The sequence below is a fragment of the Cricetulus griseus genome, chromosome 4 (genome assembly GCF_003668045.3).
Source record: "Cricetulus griseus strain 17A/GY chromosome 4, alternate assembly CriGri-PICRH-1.0, whole genome shotgun sequence".
Taxonomy (NCBI): domain Eukaryota; kingdom Metazoa; phylum Chordata; class Mammalia; order Rodentia; family Cricetidae; genus Cricetulus; species Cricetulus griseus.
Genome location: NC_048597.1, coordinates 150,767,677 through 150,786,810, shown reverse-complemented (window position 1 = coordinate 150,786,810; position 19,134 = coordinate 150,767,677). Strand labels below are relative to the sequence as shown.

Below are 19,134 nucleotides of genomic sequence, written 5' to 3'. Positions count from 1 at the left end.
TCAAATAAGTTGTGAATTTAGATTACAAAATGATGGGCTTCCTTGCTGGCTTTGCCTTTTGTATTTAGAAGCAAAATAAAAAAAATTGTTTTATGGAAATAAGGAAGTATTTTCTGACAGGTGAAGAGTAGAAATGCTGAGTGTGTTTGCTCATGAATTTAACATCATAGCTCAAGGGAGTGAGACAGTGGATTGCTGTTACTTTGAGCCCATGTTTCGATGCTTGGCGTATAGCATCAACTTTGGTTTTAGTGTTACAAAAACCCTTTCTGAAAAGATAAAATTCTAAGTGATCTAATGAAACAAAAGGACAATAAAATATATCAAGCAAGAATAAAATAGAAAAGATTGTAGAATGTTCTAGCATTGATTCTCTGGTTTCTTTATACACAGATATCTTCAAAATATCCACAAAAAAGAAATTATGAATCTTCAGTCCCACTGCACTGGAAATAGATTTTATATCCAGCTTGAAGGAAGGTAGACAAGCACAGGTATAAAAATAATGGATCACTCCAAGATGGAAAATGACTCTCACCAAGCACACTTAAGCAACTCCTCCTGGATCCTTTCCATGATGGTAAAAGTTTGAAGACACATTTGTTTCCCACTGCACTCTGGTGGAACACAGACACCTGGGATATAGAGTTTCCTCCTGCTTAACCATTTTCAAGAGTGTCAGCTGCTTAGTACCCTACTCATGAGCTAAAAAGCCATCTCTGATGACCCTTAAATCTGATAATCATCATAAGACAGGGGCATTTGATGTTGAACATACTAAGAATAATTCTATTACTATAACCTTGACCATTCTTTTGACTCTAGAACTGAACAAATAAAATCACATACTACATTTCTTCCCTCAAGAAACATCACTTTCAAGGGGTGCCACAACTTTTCCAAGTATGAAATGGTTTTTGGATGGAGCCAATTTGAATGACACACTGTGTTGTTGGGGTACAGATAGAGAAGGCAGCTGGAGATAATCATTAACCTCCTCCCATCCTCTCTTCTTCTACACCTCCTTCTTTCCTACCTCCTTCTGCATTACACATTGCATGCTGTTTTCATGTGCTTTACATTCATTATGGCAATGAATTCATTAAAACCCTAGGAGGTTTGTGTATTTCTAATGTGGAAATCCGGGTTCAGGTAGTTGAAAAGTAGTTTTATGATTTGAGTTCAGTGTTATGTTTCTACAGCAATCCTTTCACTAATTTATACTAGAAATGGTTGGAATTTTCCTGAAATTAGTCATCCAAATCATCACAAGCCAGAGATGTGAGAGATTGCCATTATGAATTATTTCAGATGCCAAGGTTCAGATTTCTCAATCTTCCCTTAAAGATGAATTGTGATTATGTGAAAGAGGAGAGGCTTGAGGTCCCCTTACAGTGAACAACCTGAGACTGGAGCTCATCCTAGACAGTTTAACCCATCAATAGAACAATTGTAACAAAGAGTACTTTATCCTAGAATTTTATTTGGAAAATCTTAGAATTGGGAAAAATAGATTTTTGTTTCTTTACCAGAGCTTATCAGAAGAGATATCGAATATTTGGATAAAAATGTAAGAATATTCTCCCAAAGTATCCTTCAAAGGAAAGAACCTCTTATGTGAACAGCTTTGAGTTTCATGTTATACACTAAAATCTCAAGATTATCTGTAAAGACAAAAAAAAAAAAGAACATGAAGAAACAGGTAGTTTTGACTTCAAATGAGCGTTTCCATTTTACTTTGACAGTCGTGTGTATTGAAATCACTGATAGTCTGCTGGGATATATATCTGGCCAGCTTCATAAACTCAGTATTTTCCAAAACTTTTGGATAACAAAATGAAATTAAATATAAAAGCTGAAATTATAGATTTAATTTTAAACATCAATATAGTTTTAATTTTAAAGGTTGACTTTTTGCTAATCAGTTTGACAGGTTGGGCAAGACATTTAGCGATTTTTAATGTGAATGGAGAATGACCATACAACTTTGTTTGTTTGTTTGTTTGTTTGTTTTATCGAGACAGGGTTTCTCTGTGTAGCTTTGGAGCCTATCCTCGCACTTGCTCTGGAGACCAGGCTGGCCTCGAACTCACAGAGATCTGCCTGCCTCCGCCTCCCGAGTGCTGGGATTAAAGGCGTGCGCCACTAACGCCCAGTGACCATACAATTTTCTAAGAATCCATATGTCCAACTAAAGTCATGCATGTAAATATTCAATACATAAAACTGTAATCAATATTTCATATACATTTTAAAACATGAGCATGGCAATACCATATGGAGAGGGGAAAATGCACCAGCTTGGAAATAGGGACATAGATTTGTGCATTTCTCCTTCATTCTATATTCTTCACCTAGATGAGACTAATGACAATGTATTATCATTTGAAACTATGACACTGAACATTCTTTATTTTGTACAGTGTAATCTACCTAAATCTGCTGAAGCCAGGAGGACACAAAGATGGGATATTTGGGCTGGATGAATTAATGATCTCTCTCCTAATGGTCTGAGATGAATACTTCAACATTAGCAAGGTATCAGGAATTTATGTTTACCTAAGGATGATGTACTTAAGGGCAATTTGCCCTTGCTTGCTTTCTCTGGGAGATATGTGAAGGTTAATGAACAAGGTACAGAGACACTAGTACATTCATCCTATAGAAGTACTTAAGGAAAATGAAAAGCTTAGAGTCATGAAAACCCCAGTGAGGTAATCTGTACCACAGCTGGTTAAATTTGGACTGGGGTTCACTCCTTCAGATTGTGTCACCCCATAATGAAACTTAACAAGAAAAGATGACAGGAAAAAAAAAGACAAGGAGATATTATCTACTGGAAAGAATACAGAAACAAATTCTTCCAGGTAAAGCTGACATATTGCATTGAGTGAACATGTTGGTATGCCAACTGTCTCTTTAGCAGACTTGCTATAAATGAAACTGGGCACTTACCTAGGTCCTGCACAGAAAGCCAGGTTATTAGAAATTCCTTGGTTTCTTTTTCATATAACAGAGAGTAAGTATGACATTCAAAGTAGTGCCTCTTGCTATCTTACATGCATTAGGGTCACAGGCTAGCATTACATTTTTTGCTCAAGTGGATTGCCAGTGTACATCTAATAGAACAAACTATCAGTGTCCTGAAGAAGATGACATATGACATATAGCTTCCCAGGACCCATTATCATGAGTGTGGTGTGACAAGGAGCTTTTATGTGATCTTCTGGGACATTGTACTTACTAGGACTAGAAAACACTGATAGCTACACCAATTCCCTGGAGATTCCAGCATTTAAGAACAGCCTGTAAGAATGACTTCTGGGACTCATATTATCATCGGTCCCAAGAGTAATGATGGCTGGGAATAAAGACTTATGTATTCACAAGTTGCCTGTGAAGATACAAAATTAAGTCAGATGTCAGTTGCTTGTATCTGACTTAGATTATTTTGATTTTTTTTATGCATAAAGGATTTTATATTTTTTGGCCTGAGCAACTTAAAAACAAAACAGAAACAACAAAAACATCAACAAAACTGCTATTTACAAGAGACCTTGAGGGAGGCACTCTAGGAATCATTACCATATGGCTTGGTCACACACAGGCATGCTCTCTCCCAAGGTCAAATCAGATACTATGTGCTTTTGAAGGCTTTCTTTCACAAATATATTTATAGAATAGTCACCATACCATTAGACACAAATTCCCTCCACTTTCTTCATTCTCTAATACTTTTTAAAGCTTTGTTGTTGTGGTGGTGGTGTTAGAGTATTGCTGTGTAGCCCAATGGCTCAAATATAAAATTCTCTTCCCTCACCATCCCAGGGCTTGAATCATGGGCCCATTTATTTTTAAATTTCATTTGCTGAAAATATATATTTTCCCATATAAGTTACCTTGATTGTGGTTTCTTTTTCCTCTACTCCTCACAGCTCCTTCCCATTTTTCCATGATGGGAAACACATACCAAATATTGAAGTCATACAGAGGAGTTTTCTCATTCATATCTTGGTTTTATTTTGAACATTAACTGTTGTATTATAGGAGCACATCTTCATAGGGAATGGGGTGTCTTTGGGAGTTTACCTCCTTACCCAGGTATGCTTTATTTTACTTAACAATGTATTTAAGAATGTGAATTGTTTTCTACCTAACAAATTAATTATAGATCTTTGGCCAACCAAGTTTATAAGGACCACAGTCCAATTCAGTATAAACTCAAGTTCCAAGTTATATGATTCATGTTTATTTTTTTCTCCATGTAGATCTGCTGCTATAATATAAGTGTCTTTGAGGAAAATGAAAACAACATATGCATGAGAGAACTCCAGGATTTGGCTTCAATATTTGTCATATGTGTATTGGAAATCTGTGTTCTGTTTTGAACCTAGACAATCTCAAATCTATGAAGAATCTCTCCATAGTGACTCAGGTTATCCTGATGGGCATCCCACATACAGAGGTTCTGGAAAAGTTGCTTTGTCCTGTTTTTGTCTTTACAACTTCACCCTGGTGGGAAACCTGCTCATACTCTTTGAAGATATCTCCCCCACTCAGCTTCTTATACCCACGTACCTCTTGCTGTTCCAATTGTCCATGTGTGACATATTTTTCCCATTGGAGACTTCTCCCCAGATGCTGTTCTACCTTTCAGAAAACAGCCAAGCCATCTCCTATGCAGGCTGTGTGTGCCAGTTCTTCTACCATTTCCTGGGTTGCACTGAAATTTTCCTGTACAGAGTCATGGCCTATGACTAATTTATGACCATATTTCACTCTCCAAAGTACTCAGTAATTATGAACCATAGAGTGGGTACCATCCTGGCAACACAGACATCATTTTAGCTGCATTTAGGCCACCTTTCTGACCACTCTCATTTTCTAGTAGCCCTACTGTTCCCAATGACATGAACTATTTCTTCTGTGATGTCGCTGCTATGAAAAACTGATTTGTGCAGACACATCAGCCCTGGAGATGGTGGGGTTCATCTGTGTGGGCCCTGATGCCCCTCAGCTGCTTCTTCATCATCCTCACCTCCTACAGCTGCATCCTCTGCTCCATTTTATGGATCCCACCTGCTGAGGGACAGCGTAGAGCCTTCTTCAACTGCAGTGCTCACCTCACTGCCATCTTCCTCACCTTATGACAATGGTCCTCATATATCTCCAGCCTACTCCAAATCCCTGACTTAATACAGCTCTTGGGGTCTTGAATAACCTAGTCACACCCATGCTGAATCTTTTGATCTATGGCCTGAGAAATAAGGATGTAAAGTGCTACAGCAAGTACCCATTCTGTCTAAGAAATGATAGAGAAAGGCTTAGATCCTAATACTTTAGTAATACTATATCTTCTTTGAAAGCTATTACTTTCTGTGCAAGAGATAACACAGTCAGTCACAACTTTTTTGTAGACCTGGGGAAGGATGGCAAATTATTCACTCTGAACTAAGAATTTATTTCATCCACAATGGCCATCTCTTTCCAGTTTTCAAAATGACTTGAATTTCTTTTCCTTTGCCTGACTTCTGTTCCTATCCAAACAACTTGTTTTCTCCCTTACTGTACAGCTTCTTCATCAACACATGTTTTCTCAAAGTCTCCCTAAGAGTCTGCAACAAGCTCTCATTTCAAAGTCTTGGCATTCTTAATATAAAAGGAAGAAGTTACTCAATTGCTTTGACATCCATTTGTGATTACTGAAATATAATTTAAGCCAAGTATAAAAAAATAAAAACACTCCTGGATGGGACCTAGTCATGCCCTTATAAATGAATCAGAGTACTGATATACTAAGCCATCTATGAAACATTTGTATTTGTGTTATACCAAGAGTGGTGGAAGAGAATTTAGGCAGTGTTCACAGAGAGTCTCTGATGAGGTAAGACAAAAACTTTTGTTTTTCACTCCTAGGAAATTTGAATCTTGTTTTAGAATCCTCAGCACTCCCCAAAGCCCTTGCAATGTGTAAGCTGCAGATGGTTTGTCTGCAAACATTGTGTTTACACACAATCTATGGCCTGTGTGTTCTCCTGTAACTTTTCTTTCCTCCGATGGGTACCATTGACAGACAGGTAGAAACCTTGTGTTTATTTATTTGAGTGTGTGTTTGTGTGTGTGTGTGTGTGTGCGTGTGTGTGTGTGTGTGTGTGTGTGTGTGTGTGTGTGTGTGTCTGTGTCTGTGTGAATGTCTATATCTGTGAGTATATGCACCCTGTGCATGTGTGTGTGTGTGTGTGTGTGTGTGTGCTTTTGGAGTAGAGAACATATTAGATGCTTTGGAGCTGGAGTTATAGGAATTTGTGAGATGCTTGGATAGATTCTGGGTTCTGAGCAAAGTATTTAGAATGTAGTTAAATATTTTGATGGTGTAGTAAAGTGACAGTTGCATGTTCTCCATTAAGATCCAAGAATTCACTGGCTGTATGTAAGAACAAAAATAGAGACTGTGGCTTACTAAGAGAGAGTGGTGATGTACTTAGGAGGGTTTTCAGGGATGAAAGCAACAGGGGAAATGATTTAAATATATATATATATATATATAATTAAAATAAATAATTCCAAACGACATTTATTAAAATAAGTAACATGACAGAGCAACAGGTTTTATTTATTGAACACATAAACATTTATGCAGTACTTGGTAACTGGGTAGGATATTAAAAGAGGGAATTAAAGTGCTAATTAGAAAAGTGTTAGGGAACCGGTCCTGGCACTCTGGGGATCCTAGAGATGAAAAGGAACCTCTTGTCTAAGACCAACTTGTCCTAGTTGCTTCATATAGATCTCAAATAAAATGACTTAATTTTGTAAAAGGTACAAAAACATATTGTGTTCAGTTGGCAGAAGTGATTCACCTTACTTTTCCTGTCACAAATTCTGAGTATTATTTTTCCTTCAGTAACTTGATCATAGAAATAATTTCTCTTAAATATTTTTAAATATTTGTTAAAGTGTTTTCTTATAAATTTAGGTGAAGGTTTTGCAATACACTAAGCTGTTAAAGGTCCCACATTTGCTGCTTTCCTCAAGCACCTATATTCCTTAAAGTTCCTGTGAAAATAGGAAATTACTATGGAAACTTTTATCTAAATAATAACGTATCATTTATAATACAATAGAGTCATCATTGTTATTGATACTATATTTACTCATAATTTATGGGAATAAATCTTTATTGAAATTAATCATAACAAATCATACTCATAGTCAATAATTCTGCAGAGATGGGTGGGATCCTATGAGTGAACCTCTCTCTGATTGTATTATTATCCGGTGTTACTTATAGGAACAAAAATGGTAGAATGAAATAAGTGAGCTGTAAACACAGACAACACATTTTGTATCTTTGTCACTGAGGAAAGCAAATTCAAAACATAAACTAGGCATACATTAGAACTGTTACAATTAAAATACAAATATGAAATCACATTTTGGCTTTAAAATAGACCAATTATAGCTTTTATCCATAACTGTTCAAAGTTTTAAAATTACCTGATTCAGACATAGATTTGCAATTTGAGGGAGGGTTAAGAACTCACTTAACATAATATGCAAGTATTTCAACTAGATATTTGTACAAATTAAATAGTATGTATGATCATAAAAGTATCAGACTGATAACTTTATTTATTATAGACTAAAACTCCCCAACTCACCAATATTAAGTGAGTAAACTTTGATAAATCTACACAATAGTATTCTCAACAATAAAATGGATTTATAGATAAATATTTAAGTGATTAACTTGAATAAAGCTAAACTAAGAACAAATTAATAAAATATCTATTTATATGAAATGGTAGAAATGCCAATCACCAGTCCTCTGTGGCAATGTGAAAATCAGCTGTTGTCTATAGGCAGACAAAGGTAAAAAGTAGAGTCATGGATGGGAGGGAGAAGGGAACTGGGATTGTCATGTAAGTCAATCTTGTTTCTAATTCAAATAAAGAAAATGATAAAAAAAGTAGTCATAAAACATAATCAACTGTTTGTTCTTTTGACTGCAGCATTATTTTCAAAAGTCATAAATGAGTCAAAAGTAATCTTTGTCTTCTTACAGATGTAAAGTATCATATCCTTCAATTTCCTTTGGATAATTCTGATCTTGAGATGTTTCACTAAAGTAAATAATTAACAATGACAATCATAAAAATTATTATGGGGATATTGTAATTGTTTAGTCAAATTTTGAATTGCTTGTGAATATTAGTATTTTTAAATGTTATGTCATTCACATCATGTATTTAGTTTTCAGGTGTTCAAATCTACACCTGGATCCACTAGAAATTTTATAATTTCCCTCAGGACCACTCATCACTCGTTTTGCTAGTACATGCATATATATTAGTATCACCTCATTACTTTGTAGTGGGGTTTATGTCTTATAGCTAGATATGATTTGTACTTATTTCTGAATGTTACTTTACCACTCAGTGCCTTATTGAAGTGTCAGGTTGGCTTTATCACAGATACTATAAAGATTTTGGATTAAGCTATTTTGTCACCTAAAATCAAAGAAATGATTCTCCTTCTTTTTCTCATTGTTACACTACCAGGGGATATCTCATATCTATCACAGCTAACTGAATAACAGTTTATATTTAATAACAAATAATGATGTAATAGAGACATGCTTCCATTACCTTGCTTGATATAAGGACCTATTAATTTATAGAGTCAGGAGGCAAATGGAAATCAATTGGTCTTAAATACTCTGAATAGAAAAGAAGTGTTATGAGATCTCCTGAGTAAATTGGGAGCATGGGTGGGGGTAGGAGAGGGTGGGAGGAGAACATGAGGGATCAGTAAGGTCTAAGTGGGAAAAGGACAGAGAAGGAAAGCAAGGAAAGAGATACCTTGATAGAGGGAGCCTTTATGGGCTTAACCAGAAACCTGGCACTATGGAAATTCCCAAGAATCCACAAAGATGACCCCAACCTTCATCCAGTATCTGACGGAAACAGAAGCAGAGATTCACAGGTAAGCACTGAGCTGAACTCCCAGAATCCAGTTGTAGAGAGGGAGAAGTGATGAGCAAAGGGTCAGGACCATGCTGGGGAAACCCACAGAAAATGCTGACCAGAGCATGTGGGAGTTCATGAACTCCAAACTGACAGCTAGGGAACCTGCATAACACCGAACTAGGCCCCCTGAAAGTGGGTGTCATTCAGGGATTTTGGCAGTCTATGGGGCCACTGGCAGTGGAACCAGTATTTATCCCTAGTGCATGAACTGGCTTTTTGGAGCCCATTCCTTATGAAGGGTTACTCTCTCAGCCTAGATACAGAAGGGAGGGCCTTGGTCCTGCCTCAAATGATGTGACAGACTTTGATGAATCCCCATGGGAGATGTCACCCTCCCTGAGGAGTAGATGGGACCTGATATAGGGAAAAGATAGTGGGAGTGGGAGGATGGGAGGGAGAAGCAACTGGGATTGGTATGTAAAATAAGGTTGCTTTTAATTTAAATTAAAAAATAATATTAAAAAGAAAAAAGTGTTAAAACACAATGATCAGAACCTGCAATATGAGATTACCATTCGTTTTGTCAAATATTTTGTCCTATGCTTCTCTTGATTTTCTTATGCACTTATTTTGTTCTCTCAAGGATTAATGGATAGACCTAGGAAGCTGTTCCATGTTTCTAAACATTCCACATTAGTGAGCAGCCTGGTACCTCACATACTGCAGGTTTTCTTTTTAAAAATATTATCTGTACTTTGCCAGTTCTCTACAGCTGTATCATTTTTTTTTTGCATTTTGATTATTCTTTACTTTAGCCTCTCTCATCCCCCTTCCTCTCGTGTCTACTCCCTTTTCCAATGCTAACCTCTTTTTGACATTTGTGTATACTTATTTTGTCCATTGCTTATGGCCAGGAATATATTTGATCTTGGGTTTATAACTGGAGTCTACTAGACTCCAGTAGTAGTAGTAACACAACTGGATAGCTGCTCCCCAACTCACAGATGCCATCAGTAGCCAATAGATAAAATCTGTGAGGGAAATTATGGCCATTTTTTAATCTGAATAGACATAAATCTAAACTACTTTCTAAATACTTATTTTTATACCCTTAGGCAAAAGCTCCTATTAACACTAAAAGAAAAGTTTCCATTTATGCTAAACAGTGGTAAATAGACTCTTGACTTCCTGGGATGCTGGGGATAAGTGATTAATATGATTTGAAGACTAAGCAAGTCATTTGTTTTACTATAACCTTTAAGGCTCAAGAAACATTTCTGATGAGGGAACATGAGGAATTTTAGAGGTAAAAGATAGGAAGAAAGACAGGAAAGTATATCCTCTATAACACAAGAATTGTATTCATGAATTAAAAGAAGCTGCAACTACCTTACTGAACTTACACATGAGAGACCCACTCACAGTTATTCATGGATAACTTTAAGGTGTCATGGAACCACACCCCTTACTTCAGAACTACAAACACAGAAAGGATTCAATAAGGAGTATTTGAAGATAGGAGGAGAAGAATGATGTTAGAGAATTATCACTTCATTTGTATGACAAAAGATCAGTTTTCCTGTCAATGCACTAACAAATGCTTTATTAAGTAATTTTCTATTTTATTGGAAAAATTTAATCAACAATACATGGTAAAATAGCTTAAAATTTATAGGTGCTGGTTGTAGCCAGGTGATATAGTGCTTGCCTACTTACCTACAGGTGAAGAGACCAGCCCCCCATTTCGGCAGCCATGACAGTAACACATGCTCGCTATGATCTTGCCTTGGTCTCTAGAGGTTAGGTGCCTGCCTCATGGCAAGGAGCCAATCAGAAGTTAGCTGGTGGTGCTATGCTTTATGGCTCTGGGTGTGCTTTACTGACAAGTGCACAGGAATGATGCACAAAGCATAGCAACCACCCTGGGAGGGCCTATGGGCCATAACAACCAGTCAACACAGGACAATCCCTCCAAGCCTGGAGGCACACCAATCCTGAGCCTGTGCGTACCCCTAGACACTCCCCTTACGCTGCCCTACAAGATCGCTCGGCAGCCGGTTGGAGTTGCCTTTGCTAGCCATCTGCCATGGCGGGTGGGTGAAAGACCCGAGCTAACATGGGGTTAGCTCGTTAAAAAACAATAAAGCCTCATGCAGTTTGCATCAATCTCTCGAATCTGCCTGGTGATTGGGGTGACCACAGTCATGGGCTGTGACCCCGGATACCTGAGTTTTTCCAGGGGTCTAACACAGGTTGCTCTGATATCAACCACAGAACCACACATTGATAAGGCTATATTACAAGGGAGAAGTAAAAAATGAATAGAAAGAACATATTTTCAGTAAAACAATTCTTTTCTCACATCTCTCACTAGCCAACAGTAAGACCTATCTGTTCACCAAGAATTTTCCCAAGGCTTTCTTCACATCTTTGTTCCTCAAACTATATATTAATGGGTTCAGCATGGGGATCACTGTGGTATAAAACACAAGAGAAAGCTTCTCTTCCTCTAGAGTATTACTTGAAGGAGGTTTGAAATGCATAAAGGTGAGAGACCCAAAGAAGATCCCCACAGCCATGAGATGAGAGCTGCAGGTGCCAAAGGTTTTGGACAAGCCCTCTGTTGACCTGATACTAAGGATGGTGCAGAAGGCATAGGAGATGGAAACAGATAGGGTGGAAACCAAGCTGTGGAATCCTGAAATAATATATAGGAGAAGCTCACTGAGATGTGTGTAGGAGCAGGAGATGTTGAAGAGTGGGAAAAATCACAGAAGTAATGGCTTATGATGTGGGATTTACAAAAGCTCAATTTCATCATAGCACTCTTGTGTGCAATGTCAGACCAAAGGCCTAGGATGAAGGAAACCAGAACCAACAGTGAACAGAGCCTAGATGACATGATCACATTATACATCAATGGTCTTCAGATGGCCCCATAGCGATCATATGCCATGTCAGGAGGTAACCCTCAGCTACCACAAAGATCACAAAGAAAAAGAGCTGAGCCATGCACTCAGAATAGAAGATCAAATTTATCTTCCCAAGAAAGTTCACCAGCATTTTGGGTGTAATGACGGTGGAATAGAGATTAACAAAGGATAAGCTGCTGAGGAAATAATACATGGGAGTGTGTAGCAGAGGGCTGACTCTGATGAGCAGGGTCATGCCCAGGTTCCCCACTACTGCCACCATATAGATATATATCAGGAAAAGGAACAAAAGGGGCAGTAGGAGGCTGCCTGCTCTGTTAATCCCACCAACACAAACAAAGATGTAGTAGAATGACTCCCATTTCCCATTCTTTGAAGGTTTCTGTGGAACTAGAAAATAAGTCTTCACTATTATACCATCATGAACATTCCTGATCTCATATGTAACCAATAATTAGATGATGGAAGACCTTCATGCCTCTTCCAAATGAAACCAAATCTTCAAATAGAGAATAGTAAATTGACAAGTTATTGTTTTCATCTATGTTCAATGAACCTCTCTCATATATCCTTTGCCTTTCTCAAAAAGTCAGTTGTGGCTTTAGATCACAAAATGAAATATTTTCTTATTTACTTAGAAACTTTTGCCTGCAGGATTTAGAAGAAAAAGAAAATATTTTCTTCTATGGAGAAAAAGGAGAATTTTCTGCCAGGTGAAGAGTAGAAATGTTGTGTGTATTTGTTTGTGTGAGAGATAGGATTACTGTTGCTTTGAGACCAGTTTTGGTTGCTTGGAGTATAGCATCAATGTATGTTTGAGTTAAACTCTTTCTGAAAACAAAAAAACAAAAAAGAAAACAAAACAAGCTAACTGATTCAACCAAACAAAAGTCTAATTGAAAGACCCTCAGATCAAGGAGTCTCCACAAATCAGATGGTCCCCCCCAAAAAACTCAATGTCCAGTCCAGCTGATGTAAAAACAAGAGGTTAGTTACTGCGGGACATTTGCGCAAACGGGCCTCCCAGTCTAACAGACAAAGGAAGCCCTGTTCCTCAAAAGCAGGCCTCTTTTATAGGAGAAAATCCTAAGCTTTTAAGGGTTTGGGTATGTGATCAGAGTCACAGGTCCTTTGGAGGTCTCTTATGTTTGGGGCTGGATGGTCTCCTGACTCAGTGGGATAGTCTGTTCTTATCTTCATGACCCCAGGGCAGGGTGGCCCTCTGGAAATTCTTGGTATTTAGTTAGGTTATCTTGTGGCCTTGTAAGGGAGTTATTGCTCCAGGCTAGGAAATTCCAAGGACTCGGGTCATTCTGACCTTGGTTAGATTTCTAAGTCAGGCCGCCCTGCTTTTAGTGTGGGAGGTTTTTCTAAGTCTCCTTATTTTATTTCTTTGTTAATTTTAAAGTCCTTCACAATAAAATAAATCAAGTAAGAATAAAAGGTAGAGAAGTTTGTGGAAGACTCTGACATTTTTTTCTCTGGTTTCGTTATACATGGATTTCTTCAAAATATCCAAAAAAATGAAATGAGAAGTCCCCAATTCCACTGCACTGGAAATAGATTTATATCCCCCTGGACAGAAGGCAGACATGCATTTGTGTAAAAATAATGAGTCTCTCCAAGGAAGAAAATGACTGTCACCAAGAATGCATAAGAGGAGACTGGCACGCTGTGGGGTCCTCCAAGATGGCGGCACAGAGATGGAGCCTGCTCCAGAGTGAGCAGCAGCTAAGCTGGATGGATGGCCTGCTTCTCTGTCATCTCTCTGGAGTTGGTTCAGCTTCCATCCATAGCTATTCTACTAATGGTAAGGGCACTGAGAGCCACCCTCATGAGGACAACTGGCTCAAGTTCAGAAGTAAAAACAACTGCTTTCTGTATGGGGTCTTCAATAGCTATGACGGCAACCAGGTGACCAACTTTGTGGCCCAGAGACTCTCTGCAGAGCTCCTGCTGGGCCAGCTCAACACTGAACATGCCAGGCTAATGTGCAGCAGGTCCTGCTGCAGGCCTTCGATGTGGTGGAGAGGAGCTTCCTGGAGTCCATTGATGATGCCTTGGCTAAGAAAGAAAGCCTCCAGTCCCAGCTACCAGAGGGTGTGCCCCAACACCAGCTGCTGCCTCAGTCAGTATCAGAAGATCCTTATGTTAGGCCCCAGGAAAACTCAGGTATCCAGGGTCCCAGGCCACGACCACAGTCACCCCAATCACCAGGCAGATTCGAGAGCTTGCTGCAAACTGCATGAGGCTTTATTGTAATTTAGCGAGCTAACCCCATGTTAGCTCGGGTCTTTCACCCACCTGCCATGGTGGATGGCTCGCAAAAGACAGCTCCTAGGGCCTCCCAAGAGATCTTATAGTTCAGCGTAAGGGTAGTGTCTAGGGGTACGCACAGGCTCAGGATTGGTGTGCCTCCAGGCTTGGAGGGATTGTCCTGTGTTGATTGGCCAACTGGTTGTTATGGCCCATAGGCCCTCCCAGGGTGGTTGCTATGCTTTGTGCGTCATTCCTGTGCGCTTGTCCGTAAAGCACACCCAGGGTCGTAAAGCATAGCGCCACCAGCTAACTTCTGATTGGTTCCTTGTCACGAGGCAGGCATTTGACTTTCTAGTGTCTAGGACAAGGTCATAGAAGCATGTGTTTGAAGGGACCAGCTTCCCTTTTGGCAGCCATAACGGCCGAACACGTGCTTCTATGACCTTGTCCTAGACACTAGAAAATCAGATGCCTGCCTCGTGACAAGGAACCAATCAGAAGTTAGCTGGTGGCGCTATGCTTTACGACCCTGGGTGTGCTTTACAGACAAGCACACAGCAATGATGTAGAGAGCATAGCAACCACCCTGGGAGGGCCTATGGGCCATAACAACCAGTTGACCAATCAACACAGGGCAAGCCCTCTAAGCCTAGAGGCACACCAATCCTGAGCCTGTGTGTACCCCTAGACACTACCCCTACGCTGTCCTATAAGATCTCTCGGGAGCCCCTAGGAGCCGTCTTTTCTAGCCATCTGCCATAGCGGGTGGGTGAAAGACCCGAACTAACATGGGGTTAGCAGCAAGCTCTCGAATCCGCCTGGTAATTGGGGTGACGGCGAACGTGGCCTGGGACCCCGGATACTTGAGTTTTCTGGGGGTCTAACATGTTCGGCCACTATGACTGCCGAAAGGGGAGCTGGTCCCTTCACTTGAGAGACTTAAGGCACTGGAGAGGGAGATTTCGGGAGGGGCCATGGCCATTGTGGCAGCCCTTCTCAACAAGCTCTATGTCGCCAATGTTGGCTTGGATGCAGGAAAGTTCAAGCAGGTGGGCATCATCTGTGGACAGGAGAACACCAGGCACATCGGTGATTACAGAGTCAAATATGGCTACACTGACATCGACCTGCTCAGTGTTGCCAAGGCCAAATCCATCATCGCAGAGCCAGAAATCCATGGCGCCCAGCCGCTGGATGGCATTACGGCTTCCTGGTGCTGATGTCTGAGGGACTCTACAAGGCCCTGGAGGCAGCCCATGGGCCAGGACAGGCCAACGAGGAGATTGCAGCAATGATTGACATCGAATTTGCTAAGCAGACCTCCCTGGATGTAGTGGCCGAGGCTGTGATGGACCGTATAAAGTATATCCACTGTGATATCTTTGCCAGTGGTGGGGAGTGTGCCAAGTTATGCCCGCAGCTTGAAGACATGACCCTGATGGTGAGGAACTTTGGCTACCCATTGGGTGAAATGAGCCAGCCTACACCAACCCCAGTCCCAGGGGGGCGTGTGTACCCTGTTTCTGTGCCCTACTCAAGTGCCCAGAACACCAGCAAGACCAGTGTGAAGTTCTCCCTCGTCATGCCTTCTCGGGGCCAGATGATCAATGGTTCCCACAGTTCCTCCACCCTGGACAAAGCCATTTCTATCCTCACTAACCAGAGCCCCACTCTGCCCCTCCAGTCCACCAACACACACACACAGGCAGAGCATCAGCTCCAGCTCTGATGGGAGTCTCCTCCGCTCCAGACCTGCTCACTCACTTCCACCCTGTGACGATGTGCAAGTTGAGCCCTATGTGGATTTCGCTGAATTTTACCATCTTTGGAGTGTAGAACACGGTGAGCAGAGTGTGATGACAGCACCTCAGTGTGGCCTCAGAGTACAGCCTTGGCAGGACATTGTAGGCACAGAAGGCTAATGCTAAGGTAGGACAAACTTCTTGACCTTTACAGGTGCCCTGGAACCAGTGGGCAACTAGTCATTCATTGGTGCTGTAGGTTCCTTCCCACAGCTCTGGGTGGTAACCTGAATGCAGACTGCATTGCTGATCTACACAGGAGGCTAGAGGCCAAACCACAGGCATCCTTAGACAGAGCCAAGTGTGAGAAGCTGCATGTACCTGACAAACCAAGAGTGCCTCCTGACATGTTCAAAGAATAGCAAGAAGCTGGCCTATGGACCACAACTACCGAAGATCTGGCAGACACTGCTCCCTCAAGACTGCCCTCCCTACCTCAACCTCCTGAGGAATAGCCTGTGACCTCTGCTAGTGCCCTTTGCCTCTGGATAGCTGTCCCCTTTTCCATCCTTCAGCTAAACTCCTAGATCCAGAGTAGAGAACTCTTGGAGTTTGTGCCTATCCCTAGTTCTCATTGGAAAAGCCAGAGAAACAGTGGGGCCTATAGCAACCACAGGAGAACAGGACAGTGAAGGACCAGGGAGAGCTGGCCAAGGAATGTCAGTCCCAGGCTGCAGGACAGCTAGCTGGCAGCTGAGCTAACCCAGGGAGCAGGCTTCCCTTTGGGGTATAAATGGTGAGTCTGGGAAGCAAATGCCCACTAGTCTTCCTCTAGCTGGTACTGAGGAGACTCTAATGGGGAGAACTGAGTGCAACAGCCTTCATGATGAAGAAGCTGGTTGGCTTTGGGTAGCAATTGGGGAAAGCAGACTCTGGGCTCTGCTGAAAGGAAAGGACGTGACAATGTTTGTGGACATGAAGAGCAAAGATGGTCCTGGTGAGGCCCTGAGTTGGACCAGTCCACACAAGTTTCCTGCCTTCAGTCGGGAGGGCTACCACATGGCTGCCTGCAGCATCGTGGCCCTGTGTTCAGAGGAGGAAGCAGGCCATGGTGATCCCTTACCTGAGCCCTGCCATCGGGATTGGAGTCCAAGCTCAAATCTGCGGCCTTGTAACTGTGATGTTCTGCAACCCCTTCCCCAGTGTGTGCAGCCACTGGGCAGTGTCAAGTGTCTCCTGTTGGCAAAGGCCAGTTCAGAGCAGTGCTTGCTCAGACTCCATTTCCCTAAAGTAAGGCTGCACGCTGGATGCCAAGGAGAAACTGGGATTCCTTGGAGGAGGGGACGGTAAAGCAGAGGAGAAGAAGCCTTCTTTCCCACTCTCCACTAGGAAGTCACCTGCCCTGCAGGTAAACACAGAGACTTGGGACAAAGGAGAGTCTCTCCCAGGAAAGTGGTGCTGTTTGTTCTCCAGAAATAGAACCATGTTCCTAATGTAGTAAACAAACAAACAAACAAAAGAATGCATAAGCAACTCCTCCTGGATCCCTATGATGCTGTTAGAAACTGAAGACACAGCTGTTTCCCCACTGCACTCTGGTGGAACAGACACCTGGGATATAGTTTCTCCTGCTTAGCCATTCTCAAGGGTGTCAATCTGATAGTCATTATGAGACAGGAGCATTTGCTGTTGAACATACTAGGATGACTTCTATTACTATAACTTTGGTCATTCTAGTAATTGAGTCCCACAGTGCTTTTGACCCTGAATCTGAAGAAAAAAAAACCCATGTTTTATTTCTTCCCTCAAGAAACATCAGGAATCATTGGTTTTACAGTTTTTTAAAGTATGAATGTTTTTTGGATGGAGCCAGTTTGAATGACAGAGTGTGTTGTTGGGGTACAGTTATAAGGAGCAACTGGAAATAACCAGTAACCTCCACACATCCCCTCTGCTTCTACACCTCCCTCTTTCCTACTTCCTTCTTCTTCAAACATTACATGTTTCCATGTGCTTTACCTACATTATGACATTGAATTCTCAAATATAAAACTTAAAGAGTTATTCATTTCTGATATAGAAATCCAGGATCAAATGATTTGAGTGTTTGGGATTTGAGTCCTGAGTATACAGCTTGAGAACAATCCTTTCACCAATTTATGTAAGTCATGGTTGGTATTTTACTGACATTTGTCATATGAATTATCACAAACCTGACACAAAGAGTGATTGCTAATATGAATCTTTTCAGAGTGAAAGGATGGTTCTGTTACGATAAATCTATCCACCAAAAGCTGCTTGAGCCCCACTGCCATATGTGACCTTACGCCAACTGCCTGCCCGAGTTAGGCCCAAATGAATACACAGAGAGACTTGTATTAGTTACAAAGCTGCTTGGCCAATGACTAGGATTCTCATCTGTTAGCTCAGTCTCAATTATCATACATCTATATATTTTATGAGACTTATCTTATCGGACGCCTTATTGGCGTCCCTCCTTGCTGGTGAATCACATCCCGCCACTGGAACAGGAACAGGAAAAGAGAGCGACACTTCCTTTTTCCTCTTCTTAAATATGAGTCTCCTAGCTATGTCACTTCCTGCCTGGAACACCACTTCTCTACTACATTTCCCAGAATCCTCTTTGACTCCTAGTCCAGCCTAACTTGCTGTCTCAAGCAAGTACTTTATTTAACAATCAATAAGATAAACGTACACAGAAGTATTTCCCCCATCATGGTTCAGATTTCTAAAACTTCCCATAAAGGGAATTCTAGATGATGTGCAAGAGTAGGGGCAAGGAGTCCCCTAGCAGTGATCTACCCAAGAATGGAGCTCCCATAAACAGCTTAACACAGCAAGAGAATGATCGCAGCAAAGAGTACTTTGTCCTAGAATTTTATCTAATTTGGAGAAAATTTGGTTTGGGAAAAATAGATAAGGGAATAAGATATTTCTGGCTTTAACAGAGCTTATCAACAGGGATACTAAATAACCTCCCAAAGTGTCTCTCTTGTGGACAGCTTGAGGTACAGATTCCACACAGTTGTCTAAAGATGATCTGAGAAGACAAAAGACAACACAAACAGACAGGTACTCAAGATGCTTTATGAGCATTTCCATATTTTGCTTTGACAGTCAGAGTGAACACGTGTGTATTGAAATCACTAAGTTGTCCACTGGAAATAAAGCTGTCTAATTTCATATTCTCTGTATCTCCCATATCTTTTA

At 40.9% G+C, this 19,134-nt stretch overlaps 1 protein-coding gene and 2 pseudogenes across 1 annotated transcript; 2 read left to right on the top strand and 1 right to left on the bottom strand.

Moving 5' to 3' along the window:
* The first annotated feature begins 4,408 nt into the window (after positions 1-4,408).
* Positions 4,409-5,335, top strand: LOC100753451 (annotated as a pseudogene).
* Positions 5,336-11,356: 6,021 nt separating this feature from the next.
* On the bottom strand, positions 11,357-12,271 carry LOC100753752 (annotated as a pseudogene).
* Positions 12,272-13,591: 1,320 nt separating this feature from the next.
* LOC100754048 (TGF-beta-activated kinase 1 and MAP3K7-binding protein 1-like) lies at positions 13,592-15,905 on the top strand. Its single transcript, XM_035443144.1, is given in 5 exon segments — positions 13,592-13,883; positions 13,886-14,034; positions 14,524-14,538; positions 15,097-15,361; positions 15,364-15,905. Coding segments are annotated over 5 exon segments (1,248 nt in total). The 3' UTR covers positions 15,891-15,905.
* The last annotated feature ends 3,229 nt before the right edge of the window (positions 15,906-19,134 follow it).